The 22151-nt window shown below is 43.5% G+C and overlaps 1 protein-coding gene and 1 pseudogene across 2 annotated transcripts in view; one reads left to right on the forward strand and one right to left on the reverse strand.

Moving 5' to 3' along the window:
* The first annotated feature begins 674 nt into the window (after positions 1-674).
* LOC311121626 lies at positions 675-9954 on the forward strand (annotated as a pseudogene). The gene is made up of 4 exons: positions 675-1638; positions 1876-2082; positions 5140-5248; positions 9636-9954. The product of its transcript is annotated as an uncharacterized misc_RNA (transcript).
* Positions 9955-13389: 3435 nt separating this feature from the next.
* Positions 13390-22151, reverse strand: part of LOC311121627 (phospholipid-transporting ATPase VB-like) — a gene marked incomplete at both ends in the record, with an annotated part of 31103 nt that continues 22341 nt past the window's right edge. Inside the window, 9 exons of the mRNA XM_084196089.1 lie at positions 13390-13732; positions 15012-15199; positions 18068-18172; positions 18295-18375; positions 18508-18708; positions 18851-18904; positions 19313-19438; positions 19809-19885; positions 20109-20376. Of these exons, the coding sequence (XP_084052215.1) occupies positions 13390-13732; positions 15012-15199; positions 18068-18172; positions 18295-18375; positions 18508-18708; positions 18851-18904; positions 19313-19438; positions 19809-19885; positions 20109-20376 (1443 nt within the window). The remainder of the gene's footprint in view (positions 13733-15011; positions 15200-18067; positions 18173-18294; positions 18376-18507; positions 18709-18850; positions 18905-19312; positions 19439-19808; positions 19886-20108; positions 20377-22151) is intronic.

The following is a 22151-nucleotide window of genomic DNA, read 5'->3' on the forward strand; positions in this document are numbered from 1 at the left end:
ACGTTCACAGCCGGCAGCTTCAGGACGTCTCCCAGGGACCACGTCAGCCAGACCAGCTTCATGGACGTCTCCCAGGTACCCACGTCACAGCCAGACCCAGCTTCATGGACGTCTCCCTAGGTACCCACGTCACAGCCAGACCCAGCTTCATGGACGTCTCCCAGGTACCCACGTCACAGCCAGACCCAGCTTCATGGACGTCTCCAGGTACCCACGTCACAGCCAGACCCAGCTTCATGGACGTCTCCCAGGTACCCACGTCACAGCCAGACCCGCTTCATGGACGTCTCCCAGGTACCCACGTCACAGCCAGACCCAGCTTCATGACGTCTCCCAGGTACCCACGTCACAGCCAGACCCAGCTTCATGGACGTCTCCCAGGTACCCACGTCACAGCCAGACCCAGCTTCATGGACGTCTCCCAGGTACCCACGTCACAGCCAGACCCAGCTTCATGGACGTTCTCCCAGGTACCCACGTCACAGCCAGACCCAGCTTCATGGACGTCTCCAGGTACCCACGTCACAGCCAGACCCAGCTTCATGGACGTCTCCCAGGTACCCACGTCACAGCCAGACCCAGCTTCATGGACGTCTCCCTAGGTACCCACGTCACAGCCAGACCCAGCTTCATGGACGTCTCCCAGGTACCCACGTCACAGCAGACCCAGCTTCATGGACGTCTCCCAGGTACCCACGTCACAGCCAGACCCAGCTTCATGGACGTCTCCTAGGTACCCACGTCACAGCCAGACCCAGCTTCATGGACGTCTCCCAGGTACCCACGTCACAGCCAGACCCAGCTTCATGGACGTCTCCCTAGGTACCCACGTCACAGCCAGACCCAGCTTCATGGACGTCTCCCAGGTACCCACGTCACAGCCAGACCCAGCTTCATGGACGTCTCCCAGGTACCCACGTCACAGCCAGACCCAGCTTCATGGACGTCTCCCAGGTACCCACGTCACAGCCAGACCCAGCTTCATGGACGTCTCCCAGGTACCCACGTCACAGCCAGACCCAGCTTCATGGACGTCTCCCAGGTACCCACGTCACAGCCAGACCCAGCTTCATGGACGTCTCCCAGGTACCCACGTCACAGCCAGACCCAGCTTCATGGACGTCTCCAAGGTACCCACGTCACAGCCAGACCCAGCTTCATGGACGTCTCCCAGGTACCCACGTCACAGCCAGACCCAGCTTCATGGACGTCTCCCAGGTACCCACGTCACAGCCAGACCCAGCTTCATGGACGTCTCCCAGGTACCCACGTCACAGCCCAGACCCAGCTTCATGGACGTCTCCCAGGTACCCACGTCACAGCCAGGGAATTACACCCTACATCACAGCCAGAGAATTACACCCTACGTCACAGCCAGGAAATTACAACCTACGTCACAGCCAGAGAATTACACCCCACATCACAGCCAGAGAATTACACCCTACGTCACAGCCAGGAAATTACACCCCACATCACAGCCAGCGTTGACAGTGGTGTTTGTCAACTCCAAGTCCCTGTCCTCCATTAAGATAGATGACATACCATGACCCGTCACTCAAAGTCCTGGTAGCCAACAAACAGTGAGACCCTGAAGCTGCTAAAGATGAGCATCTGCCCTCACGTCTCCCCAGCAGGTGGGTGATAGAGCCTCAAGGGTATCAAGTTCCAATATCCATTCTTGTATACTATTTACAATACTTCGTTCTAAGCCTACACGGTATGCTAGTGTGTATATTGGAACAGAGCACAGGTCTCAAGTCAAAATGAAGGATGTGCTTCTTTCCTGGAAGGTTGTGTCCCATTGATTCCATTTAGCCAAGCATCCTAAGGTCACATTCTGACCTTCCTTGTTTTCCTCTGTTTGGGTATCCTGAGCGTGGCGGACCAGTGCCGCGGCCTCAGGGAACTAGCGTTGAACTACCACCTGCTGAGCGATGAGCTGCTATTGGCCCTCTCCTCTGAGAAACATGTCAACCTGGAACACCTGCGCATCGACGCAGTCAGTGAGAACCCTGGGCAGACACTCTCTTCCACTCCATCAAGAAGAGCAGCTGGGATGCCCTGGTCAGACACTCTTACACTCCATCAAGAAGAGCAGCTGGGATGCCCTGGTCAGACACTCTTCCACTCCATCAAGAAGAGCAGCTGGGATGCCCTGGTCAGACACTCTTCCACTCCATCAAGAAGAGCAGCTGGGATGCCCTGGTCAGACACTCACCCAAGGTCATTCAATCAATCAATCAATCAAACTTTATGGGCCGGTTTCCCGGACACAGATTAAGCCTATAGTCTTGGACTAAGAACAGTACATTAGTACTAGACTAGGCTTAATCTGGATGACACATTTCCTACAAGGTAACAAATCAATGCAAAGAAACAACTAAAACTAAAAGTAGAGGTACAAGCTTTCGGTAAAAATGTATTTGTTTCAATAAAATAATCAATAAAAATTAGGTCGATGACCCCTGGATTCATTGGGATGCCACCAAAGTTTTTCCAAAAAAAGAATGCAACTGCATTTACATCTGGGTTGAATAAATCACAATTAAAGAAGATATCAGAATTGGAAATGTTGTTAACTGTGTTAGAGCATTCTCAACAAACACTATTTTCAGACCAGGTAGCTTTTACTCTTTCCAGAGACAAGACACACTTAATTGATTGATAAGACAGAGAGCAAAATTTGCCATCCATCGAGTAAGACTCAACCATTACTTCCATGGGAATCGTCCCAGTTGTTTACTGGCCAACAAGCTACGCAGTAATGATCAATTAGCTGATATAGCAACTATTGAATCTGAAACAGGGGAATTACTATCAGAACCCAAATTAATCAATCAAAGATTCTACCGCTTCTATAAAGAACTGTACACCTCTGATTGTAAATCCACACCAAGCCAGACTGAGTCCTTTCTAAAAGAATGAAGAACTCCTCTTCTCTCAACAGAGAAAACCACCTCACTGGGAGCCCAAATCTCTCTCAATGAACTCAAAAGTGCAATGTATAGCATGAATAAACATTTTTGAATCAATTAGGTCCACTATTGCTCAACATGATTAACACAGCCGTTCACAAGGGTTCATTTGGGAGATATGTGAATACAGCACTAATTTAGCTTTTATTTTTAAAAAAAGGTAAGGATGCCACCCAGTGTTCTTACCATCGCCCCCTATCTTTGATAAACACAGATATTAAACTGTATTCCAAAATGTTGTCGTCCTGTCTGAAGACTTACTTACCCAAATTGAAACACATGGACCAAAGCGTGTTTGTTAAAAAGCATTTATCCTTGGCTAACCTCTGTCGACTATTACATACACATGTAGGATCTTAATTTGAGCCAGTTTTACAGCAGGAAAATAATCCTGCAGCAACAGGAAATGTGAATTATTATGTGGATATTAATTAATGGAAGTTTTTTGTAGGGGTTGATACATTTTCCGTTAGGGCAAATCAAGTCTGACATTTAAAAATGGAAATTACAAACTTTAGAAGCCTTTTAAAACCTTGAATACACTACAAGTTTACATTTCCTGCTGTGCAGGAAAATTCTCAGCAACGAAAGAGTGATCAAATTAAGATCCTACATCTGTATCTTAGATGCTTCATCAGAAACAACCGTTCCTTGGGCTGTATTATCTCTCGATGCAGAAAAAGCTTGAATATAGACTAGAATGGTAATATCTCTGGTCTGTATTGGAACATATGGGAATTTCATTAATATGATTAACCTTTTACTGCAGTTGGCTAAATCAGGGTCACACAGTGTTTCTTGATAGTCTTAAACAAATCTACTTTGGGGAAAAAAAAGTTAATACCTCACACACATGGTTCTGAGATTAAAAAAAGAAGACACCTGTACCATGTCAGATACCATGTATTCAATTTGAAGTTTGCATCCCAATATTACATTTTACATACATCACAGAAGACAGAAATATAACAAAACTGTTTGCCATAGGAACACTGGACTTTCTGCAGGTTTTGTTTTTAAATAATGTTTATTAATGATGACATTATGAAAAAACATTCCACCCATGAGGCCACTAGGTCATTTGACTGCAGGAAAGGACCACAATACTATATGCCAATCCCTCAGTCTTTGTTATCAGGCAATTCGTCAATGGAAGGAAATAACACCCATTTCTCTCAAATCTACTGATCACTTCATCTCCTTATACGCAGATGATATTTTACTATATCTAGGACAATGTATCTCTGTCGCTCACAAACGCATTGAAGATCATAGATAAATTCAGCTTAATCTCAAGTTATAAAATTAATCTAACCAAATCATACCTACTGCCACTCAAGACACAGATGGGAGTACAAATATTTCCTTCTTTAGATAAAACCATTGCCAGAAACTTTTAACAGAACACTCAAATCAATTCATTCCGACCTCAGTAGATGGAATAATATCCCAGTTACTTTAACCGGCAGAATATCTATTGTCAAAATGAATATATTGCCAGGGCTGAATTTCTGTAGTTCAATGCTTCCAATGTCTCACCCTTCAGCTATTGGGATAAAATCCATAGTGTGGTTTAAAAATGTATATGGCAAGGTAATGAATACATTTACAAAGAGGGAAAGACCTAGGAAGACTATTCGCACCAAACTTTAAATTGTATTTCCAGGCTCCAGTATTTCTCCCCATCCTTAATTGGTTTAGACATAATTATTCTGCCCCCTGGTTGAGTATAGAGAGACATATGGTGTCTCCTATTGCCCTGGAAGAGGTGGTCTTCACTGATATATCCCTTAAACAATGTAATATGGTGTCTCCTGTGGCCCTGGAAGAGGTGGTCTTCACTGATATATCCATTAAACAATGTAATATGGTGTCTCCTGTGGCCCTGGAAGAGGTGGTCTTCACTGATATATCCCTTAAACAATGTAATATGGTGTCTCCTGTTGATGTGGAAGAGGTGGTCTTCACTGATATATCCCTTAAACAATGTAATATGGTGTCTCCTGTGGCCCTGGAAGAGGTGGTAATATATAATATATAATATGGTCAGAGGTTATTTTTGTGTGCATTTATTTATTTGATTGTTTTTGTACCTGTAACCCCCTCTGAAAATGAAAAATGACAAAACGAAATAAAAAGTAGTCCTTGTTTGTGCTCCCCTCAGGTCAACATCGTTATGTACTTCTTCCTGTTTAATGACGTTGAGTTCGAGCCCTTCTTCAGAGTAGAGACTCCAGTCACACACCTGTACTTCGGCTGGACCGTGCGCAAAGGTGAGTTCATAATGTTTTTGTCTTGTAACTTTGTATTGTCTTTAATCATTAGATGCTATTTGTTTTAGCACTTTATCTTGTTTTTAACCATTAGATGTTATTTGTTTTATCACTTTGTCTTGTCTTTAAAGGCCCAGTGCAGTAAAAAAAACTCGATTTTCCTGTGTTTAAAGAAAATAATGTTTCAACACTATGAGGTTGGAAAAATGCTGTCAAACGGTGAAAATGATGATAATGCCCTTTAAGTGTAAGAGCTGTTTGAAAATGTCTGCCTGTTTTGGTGGGAGGAGTTTTGGCCTTCCATGGTGACATCACCATGGGGTAAATTAGTTAATAGACCTGCTGTACATACCTACACGTACGCTATGGTCACAAGACGCAGGCCTCCTTATTGTCCCTAGAATTTCTAAGCAAACAGCTGGAGGCAGGGCTTTCTCCTATAGAGCTCAATATTTATGGAATGGTCTGCCTATCCATGTGAGAGACGCAGACTCGGTCTCGACCTTGAAATCTTTACTGTAGACTCATCTCTTCAGTAGGTCCTATGATTGAGTGTAGTCTGGCCCAGGGGTGCGAAGGTGAACGGCAAGGCACTGGAGCGACAAACAGCCCTTGCTGTCTCTGCCTGGCCGATTCCCATCTCTCCATTGGGATTCTCTGCCTCTGACCCTGTTACGGGGACTGGGTCACTGGCTTACTGGTGCTTTCCATGCCGTCCCTAGGAGGGGTGCATCACTTGAGTGGGTTGAGTCACTGATGTGATCTTCCTGTCCGGTTTGTCGCTCCCTCTGGCTCGTAAAGTGGATGAGATCTTCGTGGGCTATACTCAGCCTTGTCTCAGGAGGTTGGTGGTCTGTTGATATCCCTCTGGTGGTGTGGAGGCTGTGCTTTGGCAAAGTGGGTGGGGTTATATCCTGCCTGGTTGGCCCTGTCTAGGGGTATCGTCGGACGGAGCCACAGTGTCTTCCGCCCCCACCCCTGTCTCAGCCTCCAGTATCTATACTGCAATAGTCTATGTGCCGGGGGGCTAGGGTCAGTCTGTTATATCTGGTGTTATCCTCCTGTCTTATCTGGTGTCCTGTGTGAATTTAAGTATGCTCCCTCTAATTCTCTCCCTCTCTCTCTCCCATCCCGGAGGACCTGAGCCCTAGGACCATGCCTCAGGACTACCTGGCCTGATGACTCCTTGCTGTCCCCAGTCCACCTGGTCGTGCTGCTGCTCCAGTTTCCACTCTTCTGCCTGCGGCTGTGGAACCCTGACCTGTTCATTAGACGTGCTACCTGGTCCCAGACCTGCTGTTTTCAACTCTCTCTCTACCACACCTGCTATTTCAACCTCTAAATGCCCGGCTATGAAAAACCAAGTGACATTTACTCCTGATGTACTGACCTGTTGCAACCTCTACAACCACTGTGATTATTATTTGACCCTGCTGGTCATCTATGAATGTTTGAACATCTTGGAGAAAAATCTGGCTCTAATGGCCATGTACAGTGAGGGAAGAAAGTATTTGATCCCCTGCTGATTTTGTACGTTTGCCCACTGACAAAGAAATGATCAGTCTATAATTTTAATGGTAGGTTTATTTGAACAGTGAGAGACAGAATAACAACAAAAAAATCCAGAAAAACGCATGTAAAATTTTTTATAAATTGATTTCCATTTTAATGAGGGAAATAAGTATTTGACCCCCTCTCAATCAGAAAGATTTCTGGCTCCCAGGTGTCTTTTATACAGGTAACGAGCTGAGATTAGGAGCACACTCTTAAAGGGAGTGCTCCTAATCTCAGCTTGTTACCTGTATAAAAGACACCTGTCCACAGAAGCAATCAATCAATCAGATTCCAAACTCTCCACCATGGCCAAGACCAAAGAGCTCTCCAAGGATGTCAGGGACAAGATTGTAGACCTACACAAGGCTGGAATGGGCTACAAGACCATCGCCAAGCAGCTTGGTGAGAAGGTGACAACAGTTGGTGCGATTATTCGCAAATGGAAGAAACACAAAATAACTGTCAATCTCCCTCGGCCTGGGTCTCCATGCAAGATCTCACCTCGTGGAGTTGCAATGATCATGAGAACGGTGAGGAATCAGCCCAGAACTACACGGGAGGATCTTGTCAATGATCTCAAGGCAGCTGGGACCATAGTCACCAAGAAAACAATTGGTAACACATTACGCCGTGAAGGACTGAAATCCTGCAGCGCCCACAAGGTCCCCCTGCTCAAGAAAGCACATATACAGGCCTGTCTGAAGTTTGCCAATGAACATCTGAATGATTCAGAGGAGAACTGGGTGAAAGTGTTGTGGTCAGATGAGACCAAAAGGGAGCTCTTTGGCATCAACTCAACTCGCCGTGTTTGGAGGAGGAGGAATGCTGCCTATGACCCTAAGAACACCATCCCCACCGAGGTGGAAACATTATGCTTTGGGGGTGTTTTTCTGCTAAGGGGACAGGACAACTTCACCGCATCAAAGGGACGATGGCCGGGGCCTTGTACCATCAAATCTTGGGTGAGAACCTCCTTCCCTCAGCCAGGGCATTGAAAATGGGTCGTGGATGGGTATTCCAGCATGACAATGACCCAAAACACACGGCCAAGGCAACAAAGGAGTGGCTCAAGAAGAGGCACATTAAGGTCCTGGAGTGGCCTAGCCAGTCTCCAGACCTTAATCCCATAGAAAATCTGTGGAGGGAGCTGAAGGTTTGAGTTGCCATACGTCAGCCTCGAAACCTTAATGACTTGGAGAAGATCTGCAAAGAGGAGTGGGACAAAATCCTTCCTGAAATGTGTGCAAACCTGGTGGCCAACTACAAGAAACGTCTGACCTCTGTGATTGCCAACAAGGGTTTTGCCACCAAGTACTAAGTCATGTTTTGCAGAAGGGTCAAATACTTATTTCCCTCAATAAAATGCAAATCCATTTATAAAAATGTTGACATGCGTTTTTCTGGATTTTTTTGTTGTTATTCTGTCTCTCACTGTTCAAATAAACCTACCATTAAAATTATAGACTGATTATTTCTTTGTCAGTTGGCAAACGTACAAAATCAGCAGGGGATCAAATACTTTTTTTCCTCACTGTACTGTTATAATCTCCACCCGGCACAGCCAGAAGGGGACCCCTCAGAGCCTGGTTCCTCTCTAGGTTTCTTCCTAGGTTTCTGCCTTTCTAGGGAGTTTTTCCTAGCCACCGTGCTTCTACATTTGCATTGCTTGCTGTTTGGGGTTTTAGGCTGGGTTTCTGTACAGCACTTTGTGACATCTGCTGATGTAAAAAGGGCTTTATAAATAACATTTGTTTGATTGATTGAATTCCAAACCTCTCTGCCAACAACAGCTAATTTTCAATTTCCAATCCCCACTCAAACCACTCCCAGAAAGTCCTAGCAAAATTCTGCTTGAGAAATTGCTCTTTGCTAAAAAGCAAATTTTCTTACTTTACAACCTGGTCTCAGAGCAATACATATTATATTTGACAAAATCGTGCCACTCTATTTACTATGTTATGTTACTTTACGTTAGTTTACATTATATTGGCCTACCAATATCATCTGAATGGTAGGACGTATAGTATCCTACCTCTTGATCGCACCTGTTTGCTTTGACCCATTAAGTGTGAAATATCACATTCGACTGCTTTAGAATTATATATTATGTTCGACTGCTTTAGCATGATATGTTTTGTAAGGTTAGGGGTTAAGGTTAGGGTTAAGGCTATGGTTAAGGTTAGGGTTAAGGTTAAAGTTAGGGTTAAAGTTAGGGTTAAGGTTAGGAGTTAGGTTAAAGGGTTAAGGTTAAGGGAAGGGTTAGTTAACATGCAAGTAGTTGCAAGGTAGCTAAAAAGTGGGAAGTAGTTGCAAAGTTGCTAATTAGTTAAAATTCTAAAGTCTGTGATGAGAACACGCAACCTTTTTGCGCCCACCCATCCACTCCAACCAACTGCCCTCCTTTCGTTTATGCCTTAAGTATCCTACTCTCATACCAAACTTAACATATCATACTAATTTTAGTTTACAGAATTTTGTTAAATATAATACGTTTTGCTCTGAGACCAGGCTGTTCTTTTTGACCATTTTAATTGAAAACAGTCATGGTAAGGTACTTAATTGTTATCCAGAAATTATTTGATATTGAGATTAAAAATGGCTGCATTGGAGCTTTAACCATTAGATGTTATTTGTTTTACCACTTTGGAAAAACTTGCATATTTAAGCCAACATATGCTGTGTTTACTGTGAATGCGTTCTTTGCGAACGCGGTAACATTGCCTTTTAAAGGCGCATTGTCGACAACTCGCGATCCCGGACAAAATGGTTTCAAGTGATATCCTTTGGCGTTGTAGCTCATATAAACGTTCAATTCACTTCATTCAATTCACAGCGATGCTGGGTCACATCGCGCTGCACTGCCCTCGTCTAGAAGAGCTGGTGGTCCAACTGGCTGCAGCCATTGGACAAGGAGATGTTCAGGATTGTTGAGGGCTGTACAAGTCTGTCAGCCATTGGCCTCGGGGAGTGTGAGGTCACCTGTAGAGGTCGTGGAGTTTGTAAAGATGTATGGGAAGGGACTGACTCAGCTGTCCATCATGGAGGAGGTCCTGGTGCCTGATGATGGTTATAGCAACGTGGAACAGATACACACAGAGGTGTCCAAGCACCTGGGACGCATGTGGTACCCTGATATGATGCCTACCTGGTAGAGAGAGAGAGAGAGAGATGGAGGGATGAAGAGAGAGAGAGAGAGACAGAGAGAGAGAGAGAGAGAGATGGAGGGACGGAGAGACAGAGAGAGAGAGAGAGAGAGAGAGAGAGAGAGAGAGAGAGAGAGAGAGAGAGAGAGAGAGAGAGAGAGAGAGAGAGAGAGAGAGAGAGAGAGAGAGAGAGAGAGAGAAGAGAGAGAGAGAGAGAGAGAGAGAGAGAGAGAGAGAGAGAGAGAGAGAGACCCACAGAGCCCTATTGACAGAAACTTCTAAATGTGATTGATTGTATGTCTACATGGGCCCTGATATAATGCTATCCTAGATGACAGAGAGAGATGTTCAAGGCTATCAGAAGAAGGAGTCCTTTAACTGAACTGTGCCGGGTCTGTCTGTTCCAGGACACACAGTGCATGCTTGGGCTCTATTCAATCCGCATCGCCGAAGTTCAGCTTTACAACATTATTGAAATTTAAAGGCAATATTCATTTTTTAGCGGAGACTGCATTCACGGTAAACGCTGCAAATGTCAGCTCAATCGAAAATAACCTTTACATTTCTATCGCGCGGAATCCGTAATGCTTTCCAGATTGAATAGAGCCCCTTCTCTCTAACTGTAAACACACTGTCACTTGTTTTTCCCCTCTGTGTATTCTGTGATTAACTTTGTGTCATCATTCCAGGAGAAATGACAGGAACGGGAAAAGGAATGATAAGTCGTTTCTCCTAAACAAAAACAGGTTGTTTACTTGGATTACTTTCCAATTATTGTGTTGTTCCGGTTTATGACTGGGAAATGTATAGAAAAGTCCCCTTCAATATCACCCCAATTCACAATAATACAGCCTCAAAGAAAGGTTGGTGTATAACAATTTCTCCCTGTTATGTGTCCTGCAGTCTGGGTTTCAGGAATACTGCAGTATGTAGGTCAGTGTCACAGCACAACACATGTTCTCCAGTCTCTGCTTTATGACCTCTCTAGTGTGGCCAGCCAGCCTGGTAATGATCTGGGGAGGAGGGGGTGAGGCCAGCCACTCTGGTAATGATCTGGGAGGAGGGGGTGAGGCCAGCCAGCCTGGTAATGATCTGGGAGGAGGGGGTGAGGCCAGCCAGCCTGGTAATGATCTGGGAGGAGGGGGTGAGGCCAGCCAGCCTGGTAATGATCTGGGAGGAGGTGGTGAGGCCAGCCGGCCTGGTAATGATCTGGGAGGAGGGGGTGAGGCCAGCCAGCCTGGTAATGATCTGGGAGGAGGGGGTTACAAATTAGTCATGGTTTATAACATGTTTATTAGGCATTAGTTGCTCTGATTCAACCAAATTGAAATATGTCTGTTTTTTATACATTCATGTGGACTGAGTTACTTTGTGCATCTACATATTGCTGGCTCAAATATTATCATAATATTTGCATGTAAAAGTCTGCAAATTAAAATCTGGCTTAACATACCTACTGTATGTTAATTAATTAATTAATTAATTAATATGCCATTTAGCAGACGCTTTTATCCAAAGCGACTTACAGTCATGCGTGCATAAATTTTTGTGTATGGGTGGTCCCGGGGATCGAACCCACTACCTTGGTGTTACAAGCGCCGTGCTCTACCAGCTGAGCTACAGATGACCATGTGACTTAGTTTCACTCATATTGTACTTTCTGGGGATTTCACCTTTTTAAGATTTTATGAAATATTTTCAATTTACTATGGGACTTGTAATTCTGGCAGTGGGAACTGTAATGTTGACTGTTTAATTGCAATTCTAAGACATTTTGAGCTAAGCATTTGACATATTCCTCACAAAGGCCACTGTACAAGACCTATGGCACCAAATACACTCTGATCAGAGATTTCCCGTTTGTCAGTTTTACCATGCCAACGATCTCCATGCATAACACTGTTTAATCGATGAATCATGGTGTGTGTTGTTTGTGGGCTATGTATAGTATTGTGACACCCTCATCAGTAAACATGGGATGTAACATCCATGACATTGTCCCAATTCTCAAATGACCTTATTGCAGTTCCTACATCAGCCACTAGAGAGCAGAGACGTTCTAAGAAGGAAGGCAGTATAATGTTTTTTTTTTTTTTTTTTTTTTTTCTTTCACCTTTATTTAACCAGGTAAGCCAGTTGAGAACAAGTTCTCATTTACATCTGCGACCTGGCCAAGATAAAGCAAGCAGTGCGATGAAAACAACACAGAGTTACATATGGGGTAAAAAAACATAAAGTCAAAAATACAACAGAATATACTAGGACGTTATATAAACAGGCACTATAATGAATTTGACCAATGGAATCACAGCTAGACCTTCTCACCGTAAGGCTATCGAGAACACACTTGAATTACGCAAATGCTGAACATGAACTTGATCATTTATAAGTTCCTTCCCATGACGTTTCTCTTTATTTGATTTATACATATACAGGTGATCACATCCCATTTACAAACCTCAAATGTAAAGCTGTCTATTTATTCTATCTGTGTATACATGTGGGTTTATTTTTGTAACATTATTCAATAATCTATATATATATTAATTTGACATTGAACAATTCAAAAAGAGACATTTAATGAGGAAAAGATGCAGGAATCTCAGACAGGCCAGCCTTATGACGATTTTGTGTCCTCATCCTGACACCTTCGTACATAACTGCTCAAAATGTTCCAAATCTAGACGCATGAACTGTGTCCCAAATAGCACCCTATGCCATACATAGTGCACCACTTCTGACCAGATTGGGCCCTGGTCAAAAGCAGTGCAGTATGTAGGGAGTAGGGTGCCATTTGGAAACGAAGTCCATGAACTGAAAACGCCACTACATGATGCACCATCTGCAGTGTACCAAACTACGGCATGATGGGTAGTTTGGGAGTTGGACGGGGACACATGAGTTAAGGTACGGTGTGTGTCTGTGTGCTTCAGAGGCCACAGAGCGAGAGGTGATGGGATTTGGAGCATCCGTCCATTGAGCAAATTACTCTCAGGTGTCTAGGTCTCGCTGTGTTCCAAATGGCACCCTATTCCCTATACAGTGCACTACTTTTGACCAGGGACCTTGCACTGTATAGGGAATAGGGTGCCATTAATGACATAGCCTATGTGAGGCAGGGGAATTTTAAATAAAACATACTAAGTGCTTTGTTCTGGAAAAGGTTGGTTTATTGGAGAGGGGCGTAAGGATGGTGTGGGCGGTGCAGGGTGGGGAAGGAAGGCTGAGACTGATTGGGTTACCAGTGTGCTCTGAAAACCATCAGTAGAGTAACAGGCTAATGTGTTTGCTACGGAGGCTTGTTCCGAGGGGAAGTGGAGAGAGGAGAGTGGTGCCGCTCTTGTTCCGAGGGGAAGTGGAGAGAGGAGAGTGGTGCCTCTCTTGTTCCGAGGGGAAGTGGAGAGAGGAGAGTGGTGCTTCCCTTGTCCCCCCCCCCCCAGGTTCTCAAGACAGAAAGGGGTTCAGAGATCTCTTGGTGATGACGTTCATCATGATGTCACTTTCTGTGATGTCACAATTCTTCATTGTTGGAGTTCGAACTGGATTGTGCTCTGAGGAAAAGGGTTCCAAGGTGGATGATGGTGAGGGTAGGGGTGACTCTGATTGCCCAGAGAAGGCTCCTGTTCCTGGGTCTGTTCCTGGGCCCACCCCCACTGTCCTCTCTCCCCTGAGCCCCCTCCACTCCCTGATCCACTGTTCCCTGGCGGTGGGGTCCAGCCGCTCCAGATGCCTGGCCCGTACGAGGGGGGAGGGGGCTACTGTGTTGCTCAGCACACGGTATGTGTACCTGTGGGAGAGAGAGAGACAGAGAGAGTGTGGTGATGGTGGGGTAGTGGAGGGAAAGTAGGCCAGTATAAAATGTGCCCCTTTGATGTAAATCAGAGCGTTATGAGCACTGTGAATATGACGCTCGTTCTGAGCTGTGTGTGTGTGTGTGTGTGTGCATGCGTGTGCTAATGTGTGTGTGTGTGTGTCAAGACTGTGAATATGAAGCTTGTACAGGGGCATGGACTCAACTCAGAGAGAGAAGAGAGGCTGACTGAGTCCCAACACACCACTGATATTTTCAGCGTCTGCACTGACTTACAGAGAAATGTAGACATATCCATATTCTAATGTAACTAATGAAATGAGGCCCTGAATTACTGTTATTAAGGGATAACGTAACTAATTAAATGAGGCCCTGAATTACTGTTATTAAGGGATAATGTAACTAATTAAATGAGGCCCTGAATTTCTGTTATTAAGGGATAATGTAACTAATGAAATTAGGCCCTGAATTACTGTTATTAAGGGATAATGTAACTAATGAAACGAGGCCCTGAATTACTGTTATTAAGGGATAATGTAACTAATTAAATGAGGCCCTGAATTACTGTTATTAAGGGATAATGTAACTAATTAAATGAGGCCCTGAATTATTGTTATTAATGGATAATGTAACTAATGAAACAAGGCCCTGAATTACTGTTATTAAGGGTTCTGTGCCTCTCTCTTTATGATCAACACAGTTAATCTGATTATCATTTCATTTAATCTCAGGCCAATTCTCTCTCTCTCTCAGCCAACACTAGTTTAGGGAGTCCAGGGAGGATCCTGTGACAAATACATTTGTAAATAAATAAACCCATAGCTAGAATCCCAACATAACTGTCTGCTAGCCAGGTAGCAGGAACAGCGCCACCACAGAACTGATGGAGCAAATTGGTACTTCTTCCTTCTACAGTCTAGCTCCTTTCAGGGTTTCTATTGAAATACAGCTATAGATGCTGAAGTAATGATATAGTAATATACAGTTTAATGTACATTACTATGTACAGGGCGACCACAGCAGTGATGACACAGACCAGGTAGACCAAAGGATCAGCCATCTGTTGTCGCTGCATGACCCAGTTATATTTGACATTTTAGTCATTTAGCAGACGCTCTTATCCAGAGCGACTTACAGTTAGTGAGCGCATACATTTTTCATATATATATATATATATATATATATATATATATATATATATATATACAGTATAACATATAGACGCTATATAGTACTATAGTAATGTTATGTATACCTGGGCAGCAGGGCGACCACAGTAGTGATGACACAGACCAGGTAAAACATGGGGTCAGCCAGCTGTTGTTCCATGACCCAGTAGGGGTCAGATGGGGGGTTACAGCTGATACACAGGGCACTATAGACCAGGGTCCCCATGAAGTACAGAGATACACTACCCAGCATGATCACCCAGTGGACTACAGTCTAGAGCAGCAATAAGACAAGAACATGTGGATTAATACATTATCAATAACACATGGGTTAATACATTATCCATAACACATGGGTTAATACATGATCCATAACACATGGGTTAATACATTATCAACAACACATGGGTTCATACATTATCGATAACACATGGGTTCATACATTATCAATAACACATAGGTTAGTACATTATCAATAACAAATGGGTTAATATATTATCAATAACACATGGTTTCATATATTATCAATAACACATGGGTTAATACATTATCCATAACACATGGGTTAATACATGATCCATAACACATGGGTTAATACATGACCCATAACACATGGGTTAATACATTATCAACAACACATGGGTTCATACATTATCAATAACACATGGGTTCATACATTATCAATAACACATGGGTTAGTACATTATCAATAACACATGGGTTAATATATTATCAATAACACATGGATTAATATATTATCAAGAAGACATGGGTTAATACATTATCAAGAACACATGGGTTAATACATAATCAATAACACATGGGTTCATACATTATCAATAACACATGGGTTAATATACACTGCTCAAAAAAATTAAGGGAACACTAACATAACACATCTGAATGAATGAAATAATCTTATTAAATACTTTTTTCTTTACATAGTTGAATGTGCTGACAACAAAATCACACAAAAATTATCAATGGAAATCAAATGTATCAACCCATGGAGGTCTGGATTTGGAGTCACCCTCAAAATTAAAGTGGAAAACCACACTACAGGCTGATCCAACTTTGATGTAATGTCCCTAAAACAAGTCAAAATGAGGCTCAGTAGTGTGTGTGGCCTCCACGTGCCTGTATGACCTCCCTACAACGCCTGGGCATGCTCCTGATGAGGAGGCGGATGGTCTCCTGAGGGATCTCCTCCCAGACCTGGACTAAAGCATCCGCCAACTCCTGGACAGTCTGTGGTGCAACGTGGCGTTGGTGGATGGAGTGAGACATGATGTTCCAGATGTGCTCAATTGGATTCAGGTCTGGGGAACGGGCGGGCCAGTCCATAGCATCAATGCCTTCCTCTTGCAGGAACTGCTGACACACTCCAGCCACATGAGGTCTAGCATTGTCTTGCATTAGGAGGAACCCAGGGCCAACCGCACCAGCATATGGTCTCACAAGGGGTCTGAGGATCTCATCTCGGTACCTAATGGCAGTCAGGCTACCTCTGGCGAACACATGGAGGGCTGTGCGGCCCCCAAAGAAATGCCACCCCACACCATGACTGACCCACCGCCAAACCGGTCATGCTGGAGGATGTTGCAGGCAGCAGAACGTTCTCCACGGCGTCTCCAGACTCTGTCATGTCTGTCATGTGCTCAGTGTGAACCTGTGAAGAGCACAGGGCGCCAGTGGCGAATTTGCCAATCTTGGTGTTCTCTGGCAAATGCCAAACGTCCTGCACGGTGTTGGGCTGTAAGCACAATCCCCACCTGTGGACGTCGGGCCCTCATACCACCCTCATGGAGTCTGTTTCTGACCGTTTGAGCAGACACATGCACATTTGTGGCCTGCTGGAGGTCATTTTGCAGGGCTCTGGCAGTGCTCCTCCTGCTCCTCCTTGCACAAAGGCGGAGGTAGCAGTCCTGCTGCTGGGTTGTTGCCCTCCTACGGCCTCCTCCACGTCTCCTGATGTACTGGCCTGTCTCCTGGTAGCGCCTCCATGCTCTGGACACTACGCTGACAGACACAGCAAACCTTCTTGCCACAGCTCGCATTGATGTGCCATCCTGGATGAGCTGCACTACCTGAGCCACTTGTGTGGGTAGTAGACTCCGTCTCATGCTACCACTAGAGTGAAAGCACCGCCAGCATTCAAAAGTGACCAAAACATCAGCCAGGAAGCATAGGAACTGAGAAGTGGTCTGTGGTCACCACCCCTTTATTGGGGGTGTCTTGCAAATTGCCTATAATTTCCACCTGTTGTCTATTCCATTTGCACAACAGCATGTGACATTTATTGTCAATCAGTGTTGCTTCCTAAGTGGACAGTTTGATTTCACAGAAGTGTGATTGACTTGAAGTTACATTGTGTTGTTTAAGTGTTCCCTTTATTTTTTTGAGCAGTGTATTATCAAGAACACATGGGTTAATACATTATCAATAACACATGGGTAATACATTATCAATAACACATGGGTTAATACATTATCAAGAACACGTGGGTTAATACATTATCAATAACACATGGGTTAATACATTATCTATAACACATGGGTTTATAGATTATCATAGCACATGGGTTTATAGATTATCAATAACACACGGGTTTATAGATTATCAATAACACACGGGTTAATACATTATCAATAACACATGGGTATAGAAGTAAACAAGACAAAATCAACAAACAAATATGAATGGTTATGAATAGATATAATCGATATGAATGGATGGTTATGAATATATATAATAGATATGAATGGTTATGAATATATATAATAGATATGAATGGATGGTTATGAATATATATAATAGATATGAATGGTTATGAATAGTTATAACAGATATTAATGGATGGTTATTAATAGATATAACATATATTAATGAATATATGAATATATATATAACATATATGAATGGATAGTTATGAATACATATAACAGATATTACTGGTTATGAATCGATATAAAACATATGAATGGATGGTTATGAAAAGTTAAACAGACATAAATGGATGGTTATGAATAGATATAACAGGTATGAATGGTTTGGGAATGAAAAGATAGATAGAGGTTATTAGAAAGTATTTTGAGCGTAGCTGAGAGATGTTGCTCGCTCACTAAAACCAGATCTGACTCACCCAGGTTTTGATCTCTATGGCCAGATGCAGCAGGATTGTGAATAAAGACACTGTGTTAATAGGAGTTCCAAACGTGTAGATGTCTATGTCTGATCCATGGTAGGTCTGGAAAAGGGACAATTAACTAATTATATTTGGAACGTTTTGAAAACACTATTGTCCACTGAAATTGACAAATTATACAAGCTATAGAGGTGACTGTACAGTTTTTCAAGTGTCATTCTTACCCAAAATGGAATGAAGAAGCAAACCAGACTTTGATAGAAGGCGTCCAACATGGCGATCCAAAATGTGAAGTGATTATATCCCTGAAATCAGAGACACACATTTAAGCCTAAAGAGATACGCAATAAAGTACACATCTATTTACAGATATTCCACGTTGGGGTCACCACTAACACTAGTTATGAAACCCTGACCTCTGACCCCTAAACCCTGACCTCTGACCCTTGGCCACTCCTGTACAGCTCTGGGAGGCCCAGCAGCGTCTCCGTGGCAACGTCTCTGTCCATCAATGCGAACATGATGGGCGGGGTGGAGGTGAAGAAGAGGTTGAAGAAGATAATCAGCCAGATGTCAATCATGGACGTCCCTGAGAAACCACAGTAGAACTGGTACCAGAAGAGGAGGTTCACATAGGTCTGGGGATAGAACATAGAGTTAGGGTTTGGAGGATCATGGCCATGCCAGAGAAACCACAGTAGAACTGGTACCAGTAGAGGAGGTTCACATAGGTCTGGGGATAGAACATAGAGTTAGGGTTAAGGTTTGGAGGATCATGGCCATGCCAGAGAAACCACAGTAGAACTGGTACCAGTAGAGGAGGTTCACATAGGTCTGGGGATAGAACATAGAGTTAGGGTTAAGGTTTGGAGGATCATGGCCATGCCAGAGAAACCACAGTAGAACTGGTACCAGTGCTAGTGAGGGCATAATCTTTTTTGCTTCTTCATAATGGCCCCGCGTGGGAATCGAACCCACAACCCTGGCGTTGCAAGCGCCATGCTCTACCAACTGAGCTATACGGGGCTACACGGATTACAGTTATATTAGAAATGGGAATATTGTCATGAAACGAGGGAGAAACACAAAGTCCGCACCGGGCCGTGAACCTTAACAATAATCCCAATAAGAATAATATCTCATTTGAAAGAGATCGCAAGGACGTCTATCAACACAAGTGTTTAGATTGGTGTGATGCATCGACGGTGGATGGACGTGGTGAAATAATGTTGTAGTACCCACCACATTCTTGTAGAAGAAGTAGACGGCCATGTTAGCCAGTCTGCTGTAACACCAGTGTCCATGGACCAGGAGAAGCTTCTTCAGGTGTTTAAAACAGGAGATGGAGAAGTCACTGGCCATGACGGCCTGCAGACAGAAGACAAAACAGAACAACATGTGATTGTATTTTAAAGTGTGTTAAGTACTCTTGGAAGATTAGACCAAATGAGGGCTAGAAGATATCCAAATAAAACCTAAAATAAAATCAAACATACACAGCTCCTTCAACATGTGTTTGGTTGAGTTTAGAATGACAGAGCGTCAAAATCTTTCATATCCTGGTCCCAGATGTGTTTGGTTGAGTTTAGAATGACAGAGCATCAAAACCTTTCATATCCTGGTCCCAGATGTGTTTGTGATGTCTTGCCAACTCATATGGTCATTGTCAAGACAGCACAAACAGATCTGGGACCAGGCTATGTCAGAGGATCTTTAGAACAAAAGACTTGACACAAACCTGCATGCCCTCCTGTCCAGATATCCCGATGCCGACATCAGCTGCTTGGATCATGTTCACGTCATTCGCACCATCTCCTGAAGTAATCGAGTGGTGATACACAGAAAGGATCAGCTATACTTAGATTGACTTTAAAACCGCAAAACTATAGACACTAAAGGAGATATCTACAGACATTCTAAACCCTTCCTTAACCTAAACCAGTCAAGGGGAACATTTGGTCACAGAACTGTTTAAGTTTACAATACATTACACTTTCTTATCATGACTTCTCATGGATCCATCCTGGGGATCTCTTACCTATAGCCAGGGTCATGACCTTCAGTCTCTCTCTAACCACCTTAACCACGGTGCTCTTCTGTAAGGGCGTGACTCTGCAGCAGAGCACAGAGCGGCAGCGCCGAGCCAGCTCCACAAACCGCTCCACCAGGTCTGACTCCAGGGCCATGCCCAGGGTATGCCCATCCATCACCAGGCCGATGGAGGGGCTGTGGTACCCTGGAGCTCCTGGACCTCCATGCCGCCTCACCTGCTCCAGAGCACAGTCCAGTGTGGACGCACACACCGCCTGGAAAACATATTATAGAGTCAGCTGTTATTTGTAGGTTGGCTGTTATTTGTTGGCTGTTATTTGTAGGTTGGCTGTTATTTGTTGGCTGTTATTTGTAGGTTGGCTGTTATTTGTTGGCTGTTATTTGAAGGCTGGCTGTTATTTGTTGGCTGTTATTTGTTGGCTGTTATTTGTAGGTTGGCTGTTATTTGTTGGCTGTTATTTGAAGGCTGGCTGTTATTTGTTGGCTGTTATTTGTTGGCTGTTATTTGTAGGTTGGCTGTTATTTCTTGGCAGTTATTTGTAGGTTGGCTGTAATGTGCTGGCTGTTATTTGTAGGATGGCTGTTATTTGTAGGTTGGCTGTTATTTGTTGGCTGTTATTTGTAGGTTGGCTGTTATTTGTTGGCTGTTATTTGTAGGTTGGCTGTTATTTCTTGGCAGTTATTTGTAGGTTGGCTGTTATTTGTAGGTTGGCTGTTATTTGTTGGCTGTTATTTGTAGATTGGCTGTTATTTGTAGGATGGCTGTTATTTGTAGGATGGCTGTTATTTGTTGGCTGTTATTTATAGGTTGGCTGTTATTTGTTGGCTGTTATTTGTAGGTTGGCTGTTATTTGTAGGTTGGCTGTTATTTGTAGGATGGCTGTTATTTGTAGGATGGCTGTTATTTGTAGGATGGCTGTTATTTGTTGGCTGTTATTTGTAGGTTGGTTGTTATTTGTTGGCTGTTATTTGTAGGTTGGCTGTTATTTGTAGGATGGCTGTTATTTGTTGGCTGTTATATGTAGGTTGGCTGTTATTTGTAGGTTGGTTGTTATTTGTAGGTTGGCTGTTATTTGTAGGTTGGATGTTATATGTTGGCTGTTATTTGTAGGATGGCTGTTATTTGTTGGCTGTTATTTGTAGGATGGCTGTTATATGTTGGCTGTTATATGTAGGTTGGCTGTTATTTGTAGGTTGGTTGTTATTTGTAGGTTGGCTGTTATTTGTAGGTTGGATGTTATATGTTGGCTGTTATTTGTAGGATGGCTGTTATTTGTTGGCTGTTATTTGTAGGATGGCTGTTATTTGTTGACTATTATTTGTAGGTTGGCTGTTATTTGTTGGGTGTCATATGTAGGTTGGCTGTTATTTGTTGGCTGTTATTTGTAGGTTGGCTGTTATTTGTAGGCTGCAATTCATTTCAGAAGTTACTCCCTTCCTTCTGCCCTTGTTGACTCCCAGAGGGGAGGGGACAACTTTTTGAAATGTTTAGGAATGAAATGCAGCCATAGACGTTTCTCTGTTGTCGTTTAGGGTGGATTTCTAAGCAGTTGTGTCACATCATTTATCTATAATGTCAGAGAGGGGAGAAGTCCAGTCACAGTGCTGTGTGGTTTGTGTCTGCAGACCAGCATCAATTACCAGGATGGTGTGCTTCCATTACATTCATCATCTCTGGCTGTGAATGACTGGAGGAGCATGTTTACGGTGACTGGTGAGTCCTAGCCTTAGGGACGCAGACGTGGTGAAGATATTGAGGTGATATTCTGCCCACACTAACCGCCCACACTGAACTATGTCAGATATGGTAGGGGTGTAATACGATTGAAACTCTGGACATCGGTTAATCATTGTATTACACTGTATTACGGTGGTTTAGATTGTTCATTACAAACATCTGCTACTCCCCAGTCTGTTCATAAGGAAGGGGTGTTTATTTCCTACGAGGGTTGAATGTGATAACTGTGATCATGCCTTGGACGTGTATTGGTGTATTACACCTTTGATTAGATCTGTAAGCAGGTTTAAT

This window comes from Coregonus lavaretus (genome assembly GCF_964263955.1).
Source record: "Coregonus lavaretus genome assembly, contig: HAP1_SCAFFOLD_4937, whole genome shotgun sequence".
NCBI lineage: Eukaryota > Metazoa > Chordata > Actinopteri > Salmoniformes > Salmonidae > Coregonus > Coregonus lavaretus.